The sequence below is a fragment of the Pinus tabuliformis genome, chromosome 6 (assembly GCF_031772625.1).
Source record: "Pinus tabuliformis cultivar Carrire ecotype Pingquan chromosome 6, CPIR1, whole genome shotgun sequence".
In the NCBI taxonomy this organism is placed as follows: domain Eukaryota; kingdom Viridiplantae; phylum Streptophyta; class Pinopsida; order Pinales; family Pinaceae; genus Pinus; species Pinus tabuliformis.
This window is the reverse complement of record NC_142292.1, coordinates 1,614,761,769-1,614,778,235: the sequence shown is the minus strand read 5'-3', so window position 1 is coordinate 1,614,778,235 and position 16,467 is coordinate 1,614,761,769. Positions and strand designations below refer to the sequence as shown.

Here is a 16,467-nt window from a genome sequence, read left to right as displayed (position 1 = left end):
AGATTTCTATCTAACAGTAATACCTCTTCTTGGAAGCAGATATTCATCTTCTCAGAACTAGTCTGCCCCACGAAAATCCTTTTGGCGCTTCTCTAAGGCTCTGCATCAGCCCTACTAGCCTCTACGTAGCTCTGGAATCCCCTGCATCATCCCTCTGCCTCTTTGTGTCAGCTCTCTGGGCTTCTGTGTCACCCACGCATGCCCTGCTAGCCTCTGCGCAGCCTCTAGTTGCCTCTGCGTGGCTTCTGCTGGCTCCGCGTAGCCTCCTCAATCACTGCACTAGCCCTCTAGCACTATCTCTGCCTCTGCTATGTACTCACTGCCCCTCGCTGCAACTTAGATCACCTGTTCGAATTTTCTCAACAAACCCTGCTCTAGAAAATCGAACTCACTCATCAATCTTGGTGTGTCTCCAACTAACCCTCAAGCCTCCTCTTATACTTTTTATGTTGAGCCTTCAACGGTCAAGATTAAATCTCTAATCAACGGCTAAGATTAGATTTGGCTTGATCCATGTCATTTAGAACATTCTCACCCAATTTTATATTAATACGCATTAATATTTTAATTTTCCTAAGTTTAGACTTAGGAACTCCATTAAAATATTAATTATTTTAATACCTCCCTAACCAAGTGGAATTTCCCCAAACCATTTATGGGTCTTGGAGATCTCATGTGCTTTAGCCTCTCCACCAATTTTCATGGCTAGAGAACATTCGATGCTACCCCAAATCAACACTCCCTCTTAGCGAGGAATGTGCTCTAGTAATGTTCCACCATTGAACATCACACTGATCATCCGACACTGGTACCTGTGTTGATGCTTGGCCTGCTGCCCAACATCAACTGCACTGTTGCCTCTTGTACTGTTGCCCATGGCTCTGCCACTACCACTACCACTGCTACATTTGTACTGCAGCTCCCTCTGCATCTGTGCTGCTACTGGTCCTTCCTCCCAACACTGCATCTGCACTGCAGTTCTCTCTCAACATGCTGCATCTGCACTGCAGTTCTCTCTCAACATGCTGCATCGTGCTACCCATAGCACTACCACTGTTAACTGTTGCACTACAACTCAGTTACCAAGAAGTAAGTAATTGATCGACCCAACTACTGACATCCTTGTTAGTCTGGAAGCCCCCTGATGCTGGAGCTACCTCTGTTGGTATCCTGTGCTCCCTTTGTTGCCTCTGCGCTACTGCAAACACCTTTGTGCCTCTCACACCGCTGCAACTTCCATTGTGTCTCTCTGCACTGCTGCAACCATCTTTGTGCCTCTCACACTGCTGCAACCCCCACTATGCTGCCACAGACCCCTGCACTCTAGCACTGCCCCGTCGCTCCATCCGCATCTTGCTTCTACCGACATCCGTCATCCTACTACTATCACTCGGGGCTCCCGTAGCCAGATATGATCCAAGAGTTTGGGTGCCTCAAGAATCCTACCCCTCATCTTCTGTAGTCCTCATGACTACAGCTCGATGTCTCCCCACCTCTTCTCTAGAGGTGCATGAGCACTCATGGCACAGTCGTCATATGTCTCGACTTCTTTCTCTGCCTTAGCCGACACTGCCTTGGAGTCAGAAGCCTCTCCCTTATTCTTCTTCCTGGGACACTGGGTTGCATAATGACCCAGCTCCCCACAATGGAAGCACTTCACCTTGGAGATGTTCTTCTTCTTCCTCTTCCCCTGTTGTCCCACAGATGCCAGAGTCGCATCCTCCTCCTCCTCTTTCTTGATTCGACCTCCTTTGCTACTACTCCCTGCCTTGGTCAGCTGTCTGATCTCTTCTTGGAGAGGAACTGTCCACATCTAATCCCATCCTGGAAGAGTAGCTCTGCCCAAAATACTTTGGACAAATGTCTCCCAATCCTCGAAGACTGCGTTCAGGGTGGTCCTCACCATGAACTCTTGATCCAGCGTGGCCCCTATGGAAGTAAGTTGGTCCCGAATCTCTCGCAACCTGCTGAGGTATAGATCTATCTGCTCCCCCTTCTTCATCTGATATGACCACAGCTGAGTTTCCAACAACATCTTCCTCTGCATGGAAGTGCCCTGATACAATGTCGTCAAGGTATCCCACATCTCCTTTGTCGTGTTCTTCTCTGCAATATGTTGTACAGTGTACTACATGATCCTTGACCCCATCAAGGATTAAGCACTTAGCCTTCGCCATTGCATCCTCATTATTTTCATTCTTAGCTAGGTCGACTGGGATAGTCACAGTTCTCATGGTGAAGCCCTTGATGCGATGTCTATCCAGAACAGACAAGATCCTGGCCTTCCAGATGACAAAGTTGGAGGCTTTGTCCAACCTATCCTGATCCCTCAGTTCGTTCATTGCCATCTCCGCTCTTCTTCTGGACGCCCTCTGAGTCTCAACTTACCTCCTGGAATTTCTTTCCTAGACTCCCTCTAAGTCTCGATTTCCCTGCTGGAAATATTCCCACCAACTGTGGACCCGCTCCTTTGCGATCCTCTTTGCAACTACAACTTGAATCTGTATTTCTTGGCTAGAAATCCCTCAAGGCAGCGACTCCCTCTACCTTGGTTTTGTCTCGTTAGGTACTGTTTTGCTTCGACAACAACAGCACCCCACCAGCTTCCCAATCCACAATCTGCCCACAGCTCCCTAGGCCCCAGCAGCTAAAGAAACTGAGCCTCTTAGCTCTACGCAATCCTGGCAAGGTTGAATCGCTCCTCTGGCCAACTACGTCACTCCTACCTGGTTGAGTAGGATGACATGGCTCTTCGTGAGCCTCTTCTGCCTTTCATTGCCTCTACGTTGGCCTTCTCTTTGGCTCGAAATGATGACGCAGTGCCTCTGCGTCACTCCTCTGTTGCCTTCTGCTTAGGAACAGCTATGTCTCTCGGGACAGTTGTTTCTGCTGCAAATTTTCTGATTTCAGTTGGTGCCTTCAGTTCTCCCGTGATCTACAATGCTCCAATACCATGCTGAAATTTCTAAGTCTAACACGTCAGAAATTCTTTCTGCATTATCTGGTTTATTTCACCTATTTGTTTATTGCTTAACAAGTTATTTAACCATATAAATACTAAAAATAAACACAAATGCAGTCTCAACTCATCTACAGATCATCAATTGAAATAATAGACAAACACACAAGGGACACCGTTATTTTTTGGACAATCATCCTCGAAAAAACGCAACTTGGGAAACCCAGTGCAGCAGTTCTGAGGGTTTTATTATGAAGCAGCTTTCTTGAGTACAACTAGGGTGCCAAACTGGCTCACCCAACAAAGATTTCTATCTAGCAATAATACCTCTTCTCTAAAGCAGATATTCAGCTTCTCCGCGCTAGTCTACCGCACGAAAATCCTTCTGGTGCTTCTCCAAGGCTCTGTGTAGCCATGCTAGCCTCTGCGTAGCTCTGGAACCCCATGCGTCAACCCTCTGCCTCTCTGTGTCAACTCTCTGGCTTTCTGCGTCACCCACGCAGGCCCTACTAGCCTCTGCGCAGTCTCTAGCTGCCTCTGCGTGGCTCCTGTTGGCTCTGCGTAGCCTCGTCAATCACTGTGCTGACCCTCTAGCACTATCTTTGCCTCTCTGCTGTGTACTCACTACCCCTCGTTGCAACTCAGATCACTTGTTCGAATTTTCTCAGCAAACCCCGCTCCAACTGACCCTCAAGCCTCCTCTTATACTTTTTTTGTTGAGTCTTCAACGACCACTCCAGTTTATAATAACTCTCTAACTGGGTGGAATTTCCCCAAACCATTTCTGGGTCTTGGAGATCTCATGTGCTTTAGCCTCTCCACCAATTTTCATGGCTAGAGCACATCCGATGCTACCCCAAATCAACAGGATGCATATATACTTAGAATTGAGTTCGTAAAGAGTTATGTTGATCTAAATCTCTTAATCAAGGTCGTGAATAATGAGCACGTCATTATTCTACTATATGTGGATGATCTATTCATCACAGGTTTGGAGCGAAGAATTCAAGAATGCAAGAAGATGTTGCTAGCTGAATTTGAAATGAAGAATCTAGGATTAATGCACTATTACCTGGGTCTAGAAGTATGGCAGAGACCTGGAGAGATATATTTGGGGCAAGGAAAGTACATCATCAAGTTGTTGCAGAAATTTTGGATGATAGATTCCAAGCCGGTGACTACTCCTATAATCAACAACCTCAAGAAGTTGAGGGGCTCTAACTCTAGTCTCGTGGATCCTACCTCCTATCGTCAGTTAGTGGGTTCCCTAATGTATCTAGTAAATACTAGGCCAGATATATGTTTTGCAGTAAACATTCTTAGTCAGTTTCAATTGGAGCCTCGTCATGATCACTGGATAGCTGCCAAACACATATTGAGGTATCTTCAAGGCACTATACAATACTGCCTAAGGTATGATAGTAAGGAAGTCAAGCTAATTGGCTTCACAGATTCTGATTCAGGTGGCAGTGAGACAGATGGAAGGAGCACTATCGGAGGATGTTTTAGTCTGAGAGCTGCTATAATCTCATGGATGAGTAGGAAACAAGATCTCGTTGCTTAAAGTAGTGCTTAAGCAGAATATGTGGTTGCATGTGAAGTAGGAAAGGAGGTTGTTTGGCTAAGGAAGCTTTTGACATATTTGTTTGAGAAGTCTCTGGATCCTACTATGATTAATTGTGACAATCAAAGTTTTATCAAGTTGTCTGGAGATCCTGTGTTTCATGCTAGAACGAAGCATATCAACAATAAGTTCCACTTTATTAGGAACCTAGTGCAAGATGGGATCGTGAAGTTGGAGTATGTCTCGACAGATGAACAGGTAGCAGACATACTAACAAAGGCTCTTCCTAATAAGAAGTTTGAATATCTAAGGAACATGCTTGGTTTAGTAGATATTGTTGATTGTATTGATGATAAGAGATTGGAAGAGATTTGTTGAGGCTTTGCGAGTGAAGCATTGCTTGGGAGGACATCTGGCTGGCACTTTGTGTTGATGTCTAGGTCCCAAAGTAGGGAGGGTGGCGTGGGTCATGGAGCTCTGACCATGGATACACAACTAGGTCCCTGGGTTGGTGGTTAGAAAGTATGTTTGATGGTACCTAGAGAGGTTGAAAGCTCGAGTCCGCCTTATTCCCACTTTGATAGATTGCCCTGGTCAGGAATCCGGTCCGTGGCATTGCGGTGCCTAAACTGTTGAGAGACCAATGGATAGATTACCCTGGTCAGGAATCTAGTTCGTGGCATTGCAATGCCTAAATTGTTGAGAGACCAATGGATAGATTTCTCTGGTCAAGAATCTAGTCCATGGCATTGCGGTGCCTAAACTCTTTATTGTTCATATAGTTTGAGATCTTCCATTATATTTGTATATTATGAATACCTCCCTAGTTAAGAGGGAGTGTTGGAAAATGTAACTAGGTTCGGTCTTCATTAATGTATTTGAGTCGTCATAAAGTGTACTTGTCAAAAGAATAAAGAAAAGAATTTTTAGTATTGTATCAATGACTTATTTAAGCATGGGTTTCATGCTTGGGTCATAGGATTAATATTGAGTCAATAGAGTCGTTGTACATTTAAAGAGATCGTTCTTGGGCTTTTGAATCATGTAAAAAGGTTTAAAATTGAGTCAAATGTAATTTATGTAACCTCCACACCAAGTCAGCCTAAAGGAGATCAAGTCGGCCTAAGGACACCAATTCGGCCTCTCTTGAAGCCTATAAATAGAAGGAAGTCGAATTCATTTGGAGCATCTCATCTCAAGCAAGTTCGATATCTCTAAGGAAGTTGGAGAAGTGCAAAGTGGATCAAAGAAGTCTAAAGGAAGCCTGAGTTGGGTCAAGTCTAAGGAGAAGGAAGAAATTGAAGTTTTGGAGCTACTCTCTCTCTGTTGGGTCATGTTTAAGGAGAAGGAAGAAATCGAAGTTTTGGAGCTACTCTCTCTCTGTTTCATGCCCAAGTTTGGGAGATCGAAGTCTTCCAAGTGTTGTTGTTGCCCGTTGCTTCCTGATGCCGTAAGTTGCTACATAGTCGAAGTTGTTGGGGTGGAAGTGCTACTGCAAAGGGGTTGAAGATCTAGGAAGGTTGACTTGGTGTGTTGGGAAGGTTTGGTCTTTGTCTAGGTTGAACAATCTCAAAGAATACTATTGAAGGAAGAGGATTTTTTACTAGGTTTTCCCCTCGAGAGGGGTTTTGCCCTGGCATAGTGCCTACATATTGTGTCTTGTGTTTTTGTGATCTTCATACACACATAATATGGTAATTTCTTGATGAAAGATAAGATAATAAAGAAGTAAAAGAAGCCAACATAATGCATAAGTAATTATCAAGAAAGAGGAATCAAACCCTATTCAACTTGCATTGATTTCTCAACATATAGTTGATTGTTCAGCGTATTGAGAAGCAATTTAGCTTCGAAAATTGTTTGTTGGATTGTTTGATTGAGTGTTGAAATCAACTATGATATAATGAGACAATCAAAGTTGTGTGAAGCTTTCTAAGGATTTGCTTTTTCATGATAGGTTAAAGCACATTCAGATCAAGTGTCACTATATCTGGGATGTTGTCCAAAGAAGTTGTGAGGCTCGACTACATTTCTATTGATAAGCAGGTTGTTGATGTTTTGACAAAGCCACTATCCCATATGAAGTTTGTTTGCTTCCGTGAGAAGCTTGGACTGGTTGAGAATTCCTCTTCGAGAAAGAAAGCATTGATTGTATAGCATCATGAATCTTCCTTGGGATTTGTTGAGAAATCACGGTTTATGGTTGGGAACATTGTTTTGGTTACTCACTTAGGTCATTGAGTTTGACCAAGAAACCTTGTGGTTGGGGAGATTGGTTCTAAGGCTTGGAGTGCTCCCTTAGGTCATTGTGTTTGACCGAGAGACTAATAGGCTTGGTCGGTGACACCAAGTTTGAGTACTCTCCCTTGGGTCATTGTATTTGACTAATAGACTATACAGTCAAGGAGTTTGATATCGAGATAGGGATTCCTCCCTTGAGGCATGGAGCAAGAGACCTTGCTTATGGTTGTGGAGATGGACCCTGTGTACTCTCTTATATCATTGGGTTTGACCGAGAGACGATTTTTATGGTTGGAGAGATTAACTTTGATTACTCTCATAGGTCATTGTGCTTGACTGGGAGACCATTTCATATGGTTGGAGAGTTTGGCCCCATGAACATATTGATTGATCCCATGGTCAATTGGGTTTTGACCTTGATACCACTAGTTTTAGCTTGTGGGATGAGCTTGATGATATGTATCATCCGTTATGATGAGACTTGTACATCTGACTTTGTGATCTCTCCCTTAGATGATTATCAAGAGACCAGTGAATTGGTCGGGGAGACTAATTTTAAGAGAGACAATGAAAAGTACCTCCCTAGCTAAGAGGGAGTGTTGAAAAATTGTAGCTGCGATCGGAATTTTCATTGTCAAAGTCAAAAGAAAAATTATTTGATTTCTAGCTGTCCATGTCGGCCTCAGTTTGACAGGTCAGCCCCACCTATTGAAGCTTAGTCAAGACTCAAAACCCCTCCTATTGGACATGTATATATTGGTTATTCGACCCTCCTCATTTGGCATCTTACAACTCAACAATTCGGACCTGTTCTTGAAGATCTCTGCTTACACGTGAAGAAGGAAGAAGAATGTTTTGAATAGCGAGTTGACTTTCTCTTCTCTGCGTTGACCAACTTTTAATTGGGCTCTTCTCCTGCTGTTTGACCGAGTTGTTGAGTTGAGAAAACAACCATCTTCCATCCATGACACCAACACTGCCCTTAAAACCTGCAATATATTGGCTGCAAGAGGAAAAAAGGAGTGTGCTGCCCTAGGAGAGGGCACAGATGTGCAAAATAACCTCTTAATTCAACTGAAAAGGGCCAACCAACAGCCAAGGAAGGACACTGGTGGAAAAGAGAATATAAAACCCTAAAAACTGTTTGTTTTCGAAAAAGGGTGTTGAAACCCTAGTTTCAGACCTTAAATAACCCTAAAATAACACAGGAAATCATAGTTTCAGACCTGAAACAGCCCTGAGACAATGCTGGATAGAGAAAGAGAAATCCACACTAGCTCCAATACCATATTGAAATCATAACAAAGTGGATCTACAGTGAAATCATCAATAAACCCTAACCCAGTCCAGTGAAAAATTAAATGATGATCACAAGAGAGATTGCTGTAATACCCAGGCACAAAAAAATTAAACCACTCTACAGAAAGATTGCTCCTGAGCTTTTATCAAATAATAAGTGAATGATTTGCAAATGAGGGTGATCTATTTATAGTTATACACCTCCATTAGGGTTTAGGGCACTAGTCACAAGAGGGTGACTAGGCTAACTAGGCCAATCATAGACAAATACAGTAAAGTGGGTTAATTTACACATATGTAGGCCTAATAAAAAGCCATCGATACCAGAACATGACCACTAGTGAACAGTACCCATAATCTCAACAGTAACAACCATGTTAAGAATATATTTTCAACTCCAACTTCCAAATTTTAGTGACCCCTTCTCTCCTCTACAGGGGATTACAGCCCATCAACGTGGGAGACATTGAGCAAACCAGACAACCAAGTTAGAGGACAGCAAATACTAATCAATAATATTATTAGGATCAAAATATTGATGATAAGTTATTTTATGGAGTTCTCCAAGGGAAACCTATCCGGTTAGGGGGAGCAATATTAATCCATGTTTTATGATGGGAGCATCTTATACTAATTATAAAAGGCTGGGTAAGGAAGTTTTGCTGCAAAGGGGTCAAAGATCTAGGAAGGTTGACTTGGTGTGGAGGGAATGTTTGGTCTTTGTCTAGGTTGAAGAGTCTCAAAGAATACTATTGAAGAAAGAGAATTTTTTACTAGGTTATCCCCTCGAGAGGGGTTTTGCCCTGGCATAGTGCCTACATCTTGTGTCTTGTGTTTTTGTGATCTTCATACACACATAATATGGTAATTGCTTGAGGAAAGATAAGACAATAAAGAAGTAAAAGAAGCCAACATAACTCACAAGTAATATCAAGAAAGAGGAATCAAACCCTAATCTACTTGTATTGATTTCTCAACATATAGTTCATTGTTCAGCCTATTGTGAAGCAATTTAGCTTCGAAAATTGTTTGTTGGATTGTTTGATTGAGTGCTGAAATTGACCATGATATAATGAGACAATCAAAGTTGTGTGAAGCTTTGTAAGAATTTGCTTTTTCATGATAGGTCAAAGCACATTCAGATCAAGTGTCACTATATCCGGGATGTTGTCCAAAGAAGAAGTTGTGAGGCTCAACTACATTTCTATTGATAAGCAGGTTGTTGATGTTTTGACAAAGTCACTATCCCAGATGAAGTTTGTTTTCTTCCGTGAGAAGCTTGGAGTGGCTGAGAATTCCTCTTCGAGAAAGAAAGCATTGATCGTATAGCATCATGAATCTTCCTTGGGGTTTGTTGAGAAACCATGTTTATGGTTGGGAACATTGTTCTGGTCAGCCCCACCTATTGAAGCTTAGTCAAAACCCCTCCTGTTGGACATGTATATATTGGTTATTCGACCCTCCTCATTTGGCATCTTACAACTCAACAATTCAGACCTGTTCTTGAAGATCTCTGCTTACACATGTGAAGGAGGAAGAAGAATGTTTTGAATAGTGAGTTGACTTTCTCTTCTCTGCGTTGACCAACTTTTACTTGGGCTCTTCTCCTGCTGTTTGACCGAGTTGTTGAGTTGAGAAACAACCATCTTCCATCCATAACACCAACGCTGCCCTTAAAACCAGCAATATATTGGCTGCAAGAGAAAAAAAGGAGTGTGCTGCCCTAGGAGAGGGCACAGATCTGCAAAATAACCTCTTAATTCAACTGAAAAGGGCCAACCAACAGCCAAGGAAGGACACTGGTGAAAAAGAGGATAGAAAACCCTAAAAACTGTTTGTTTTTCGAAAAAGGGTGTTGAAACCCTAGTTTCAGACCTTAAATAACCCTAAAATAACACAGGAAATCATAGTTTCAGACCTGAAACAGCCCTGAGACAATGCTGGATAGAGAAAGAGAAGTCCACACTAGCTCCGATACCATATTGAAATCATAACAAAGTGGATCTACAGTGAAATTATCAATAAACCCTAACCCAGTCCAGTGAAAAATTAAATGATGATCACAAGAGAGATTGCTGTAATACCCAGGCACAAAACAAGAAAACCACTCTACAGAAAGATTGCTCCTGAGCTTTTATCAAATAATAAGTGAATGATTTGCAAATGAGAGTGATGTATTTATAGTTATACACCTCCATTAGGATTTAAGGCACTAGTCACAAGAGGGTGACTAGGCTAACCAGGCCAATCATAGGCAAATACAATAAAGTGGGTTAATTTACACATATGTAGGCCTAATAAAAAGCCATCAATACCAGAACATGACCACTAGTGAAGAGTACCCATAATCTCAACAGTAACAACTGTGTTAAGAATATATTTTCAACTCCAACTTCCAAATTTTAGTGACCCCGTCTCTCCTCTAGAGGGGCTTACAGCCCATCAATGAGGGAGATATTGAGCAAAACAGTCAACCAAGTTAGAGGACAGCAAATAGTAATCAATAATATTAGTAGGATCAAAATATTGATGATAAGTTATTTCATGGAGTTCTCCAATGGAAACCTATCCGGTTAGGGGGAGCAATATTAATCCATGTTTTATGATGGGAGCATCTTATACTAATTATAGAAGGCTGGGTAAATAGAGGAATCTATTGGGAGTGTAGCAGTGAAACCAGGTGTCAAACTAAATTGTGCAAGAATATGTTATTGCTTAGTCAGTCATGGCAAACATAGGGCAGCTAGGCAAAGAGATAACTAGCAACAGAGGCCTTTGGCAGGAAGTTATGGTAACAGTCCTGGAATGCAGGAGTAAGAAGTACGCTCCTCTTTCTTGAAAATATACCTGAGGCAGTTCTCTGATGGCCTTGCAGCCATATATCACTATATTATATGGCAGTTTACACTCAACTTTGCAGCAATTTTCGAATATAGCTATTTTGTGAGCAAACATTAGAGATGGGCATCTCTTTTATTTAGCGCTTAAAATTTAGATTCCATAGGTTCTACGTGATGCTGTCTTCTGTGTCAAAACATGGGGTCCCCAAGCCCGCTGCATAGATAGGACACAGGTAGCTGTCTAGGCAGCCAGCCATATCCTTGAGTACTTTATTTCATTTTTTATTAATAAAAGGGAAATTAGAGGTAGGTGAATGAAAAATGAAAACACTGATTTTTACCTGAAATCCACCAAGGAGGGACTCCATCTGTGTAAGAATGGAATCACATTCACGAATCTCAGAATGAAGGGAAACCAGGTTGTCACTTTCATTTATGTAATCCTGGACAAAAAGAAAAAAACAATTGAAACATGAATACCACCAGAAATCTAAAAGCTAATATCATTCTCAAAATATATATATTAGAAAGAAACTTCCATTCTTACCTCTGTTACATAGATTTTTATTTTTAAAGGAACATGATTTCATAAAATAAACATTAAAACTAACTCACAATACAAGGCCCTATATATATGTATATATGAACTGAAACATTGCAGTATAACTAACTAGTGAGAGGCAGGAGTTGCTAAAAGTCTAGCAATACACTATAGCAGCTATTTGTTCCAGGAAAAAAATCAACAGGACCATCGCTGTGGTCCCTTAGTAAATGCAAACATCTTTCAGTGAAGCCAGAAGATGCTGAAAATACATCAATGAACTCCAGCAGTTATCGGCTAAATATTCATGAAGAAAACCAGTATTGATCTATCCCAGTTTATGCGCCACTGTTGTAGCTCTTACCTGGCTGTTGAAAATAACAACACAACTAAATACTGACAAATAATAATACCAAATCTAACACAACAGGACGCTTTTCTAATCTTTGTGTCAAATGAGCTCAGCTTTCTACTCTTGTGATTTCACACTATCTTGCTTTTCTATATTATTTTTGGCAGTAACATGCTCTTATGCCATATAAAAACTTCCAATCAAGCAAAAATGGAAACATGGTGCCACACTCCTGGCCCCAAAGCAGAATATCACATCACTGCACAAAGATTACAAGCACAACTAAACATCAGGGGTCAAGAAAACATAACACAGAGATGAGATAAGATAATTTTATTGATGTACAACAAATGATCACAAAAGTAGGTTAATAGGACTAAAAGAGTATATCCAGCATAGGTACAGAGTGTGAGCGCAAATTCAAAAGCAACTCCTAGGGAAATCCTGAAAGGTAGACATGCTTAAAAATCCAAGTGCCCATCTAAAAGCTAAATGTCTAACTAGGAGACGACAAAAAATAGAACACAACTGCAAAATGGATATTAAACAACAATGAGTCTGTTATGAATAAAATATATAGAAAATAATGTAAATGATAATAATCATAAATAATGATAATTAATTAGTAATTAGTACTAAAGGCATGTCTAATGGGACATGACCTTCCGTGAAGAGGAACCTACTTAGGTATATAAGCGGACCTCATTTGTAACATTGAACATCATTCTTACTCAAACATTTTAATATATACTCTAGTATCTCAATGGAGATCTTTATATTCCAAGTATTCTGGAGTATTTAATGTGAAGAACGAACTTTGTTCATTCCATTTGGTATCAGAGCCACGTTGGCTGATCACCAGGCCTTTGGCCATCAACCCTTCGCCCTGTGTCATTGGAATTCAGGCTTTTAGCCACAAGAAGCTTGACAAACAACCGCTGCAGCCCACAGACAGACAGCCACAACCTAGCCTAATCAGCCACCTCATATGTTGTCGCTCTAGCCGTTCGATGTTGTAACTGCTCGGCTCAGAATCCAACAGGCCAGTTCAAATCCGCATGGTCTCATCCAGACGTCACCTAATCAACCACCTCTGATGTAGAGCGCCCCTGCCATCACAGTACACATCATTTCACAATTGCATACACCTTTCCGCGCCACATCGCAGTTGCCTATGCCCAGCCTAGCCACCACAATTCCCTTTCATTATCCCTATGCACACCGTCGTTGTCGGCTCTTCACACGTCATCGTTGGAGCACCTATTGACTTCGGCTATAACAATGACATTTGACACATTGCCATTGTCCAGCATCAGCTGTTGTTTTCCACCAACATCTTGTTGCAACCACTTTACTTTTATTCCACCATCCGCACTGCCACATGACACCGGAGTACTCCACCTATTTACTGTTTCGTGCCTGCACAGCACCATTGTGTTCCAACCCTCGACTAACACGTCCATATCCATCCATTCCCGACCATCCACACCCATTCTCAATCATCACGTCCCTTCGCGAAGTAGTGTCCCTCGTTATCATTTCTCTATCTGACCAGCATTCGTTTGAAGGTCTCGTGGGGTCACGTTTAAAAGTCAAAGGTTTCGATTATCGTGGAAGGCATTCACGATTCGTGGAGATATCTTTTGAAAGAGTTTTAAAGTCTTTTAAAAAGAGATTATCCAATACATATGTGAAGTGAGCCCCTTAATAAAGTATTTTTTAGAGTTATAATAATTTTTAAAAAGGGATTTATAAAAGATTTTTTTAAGTTATTTTTTTAATAAAAAAACACAAAGGTGGTTTTTCTTTGAGGAGGAAAAAAAAATTAAAAGCTTTTTTTATTTAAAAAAAAACAAAGGTGCCAAGGGTCTTATTTGAGCTATTATTAAAATTGAAGAAGGTTTTTATAATACATATATAAAAAGGTATTAAAAACAAATATTAGAATATTTTTTCGAAGACAAAAAATGGAGTCTAATTCAGCAATGAAGGCCGGAAGATTCTCAGAACCTAAATATAACTATGCCTCAGTGCCATTTAGAATTGAACGGTCTATTGCAGGAAAAGATGTTACTATCGCTATATCGCTAGTTGAAAATAAAAGTTATATAAAACCCAAAATCACAAACCAATTAGTGATTCCCGAGTCAAATATAATTGAAAATTTTGACTGTTTTAACAACAAAGTATATGACATAACCAATTTACAATTAACGTTGGAGATTATACATTTGTATCACAATTCTCAGTTCAAACCCTATGGAGCAATCAAGGTGACATTAATTTAGGTCACCCTGGATGGAAACCCTTGGTTCCTTCATCCTGAATACGAAAAAGAAGTTTTTGACGTTTTCTTACCAAAAAAAAAATAACACTACAGGATGTCACCGTGAAGCCAAATTTAGTAACACCAGAAGACATCCAAGATATTTCAAAGGTAATCGTTCAAGAAGGTAAAAAAGTATTACAAAATATGCAAAATGAAATTGACAAAATCACCGTTGATAGAAATGAAGTCTTGCGACTTAAGGATCATAGAGAAAAATTACTAGCACAAATATAAAAGCTTAAGAAGGACAAAAAGTCGTTAAAAGACAAGTTAGAACAACTTCAAGATGTAGTATCTAAGTCTTTAGTCGTTTCAGTCCAAGTTGACAAAAATGGAATGAATATCAATCCAGTGAATATCACAACTCAAGAAGAAGACACGTATGAGAGGCACCAGTTGAAGAAAATGGACTGAATATCAATACAGTGAATATCACAACTCAAGCTGAAGGCCACCTTGTAGCCTTTGTCTTCCATTGCCGAAATGGACACCAGGTTTTTTTTAGATCAGGTACATATAATACATCTTGTAAGTGGATGGTATTACCCTGATTCAATTGAAGAGTGACATTTCCTATGCCTTTCACGGGATATTTTGAATTATCTCCAAGAACAATTTCCGGGTTGGTTTCCTTCTCTATCAGATTATAGAGAGCTTCTTTGTAACCAGTGAAGTGCCTTGAGGCACCACTATCAATAAGTCAATTTCCCAGCGAGTCCGGGGAAGCAGTAGTAGATAGAGCTGCTGGTAGATAATATTCATCTTGCTTATTGTTAACAGTGTTAGATTCATACCTGGAATTTTTTGCCTTCTTGAATGGTTGTCCTCTTCCTTGATTTCCAACACTTCTTTTACCTCTGCCATTTGACCTGCCATTCCTTTGATTGCCTTGAGAGTGATTTTGATCATCGTCCCGGTGTGAGTCCCTTTTATCAGGGCACTCCCTTGCATAGTGACCCGTTTTATTGCAATTGTAACATCGTCCTTTTCTTCCACCCTTTGGTCCAGCCTTTCCTTTGAATTTAGCCCCGGAATTGTTTCTTCTTTTAGTATGAGAAGAAAAGGTAGAGGGATGACCTTTAAGTATGGACATTTCTTGCTCTTCCATCTTTGTTTCTTCTTGAATGCATCTTTCCATTAATTCCTCAAATCCAGGAATTATGTTACTGTTGAGAAGAGTAGTCCTGAATATATACCATTCAGATGGAAGTCCTCCAAGAGTTGTGAGTGTCATTTCCCTGTCAGGAATCACTTCCCCAATAGATAGGAAATCGTTCTTGATCCCAGTGATCCTTAAGAAATATGCTTGCATACTCTCATCTTTGCCCTTCTTAATTTCCTTCAGCTTATTTCTAAGAAACAAGACTTGATTTGCATCATTAACTTTAAATAAACTCACCAGTCTATCGTAGATTTCCTTGGAGGTGTTCAGCTCAGAAACATAGGCCACCAAGCGCTTGTCAATAGAGTCCCAGATGATCTTCCTTGCTTTGACTTCTCCCTTGGTCCATTTGTTCCTAGCAGCAGCGGATGCATTTGATGGAGGCTCAACAATTCCGCCTCTCACATGGTCCAACACTTCCTGTTCTTCTAATGTTAGATCGAGAGACATCTTCCATCCGTGATAGTCAGACTTCTCACGAAGTTTGTCTTCAACAGGGAAGTGTGTTGAGGACCCCATGATTTCTTTAAGATAGCCTTGCCAACCTTCTCTTCGGTGATTGCTCTTGCTCTTGCTCTTACTTGGGCTTTGTCTTCACCTCAGCTCTGATACCATGTTAAATTATGGTATGTTCTATGCTTAGAGCAGTTTACTTATTTTTCTTCTTATTACCCACAGATTAGCAATCACATATACATTAAGTAAAGCGCAGATAGAACATTAAATGATCAATAGAAAACAGGCCAAGACAAGAGACACAAGATGTGGCGGCTAGCCAGGGACAAACCCCAACGCGGGGAAACCCTTTGATCAAATCTTCTTTTATCTTCAATAGTTCAGCAGAAAGAAATAGTACAAAATCTGAATTCTGTAATTTTATATCAGCAGCAGCAAACCCTAAATCAGCAAAGTCAAACCTGGTCAAACTAGTTGAAATTGACCTCTAAAATGCTTGGTCAATTTCCGGTCAACTTGTCCTCGAACAGCCTGAAAAAACAGCCCTTGAACAGCCCCAAAAGTACAGTCAATTTGCAGATTTCTGAAGTCAACTTGCAGCCCTAAACTAGGGTAGTTAACACTGATCAAACCAGAGGTAGATCACCTCGGTTTTCGTGCCAAAAATTGTGGCCTACCTAGGAGAGGCAGCCCTAGCGTCGTCCTTTCTGCGTCTTCCTTGCCC

General features: G+C 40.9%; 1 protein-coding gene across 3 annotated transcripts in view; it reads right to left on the bottom strand.

The window, feature by feature from the left end:
* Positions 1–16,467, bottom strand: part of LOC149265076 (vacuolar protein sorting-associated protein 52 A-like) — a 354,902-nt gene that overhangs the window by 235,362 nt on the left and 103,073 nt on the right. For all 3 annotated transcript variants that reach the window (XM_089429125.1, XM_089429130.1, XM_089429133.1), the window contains one exon: positions 11,245–11,346. In XM_089429125.1, coding sequence (XP_089285251.1) covers positions 11,245–11,346 — 102 coding nt within the window. The remainder of the gene's footprint in view (positions 1–11,244; positions 11,347–16,467) is intronic.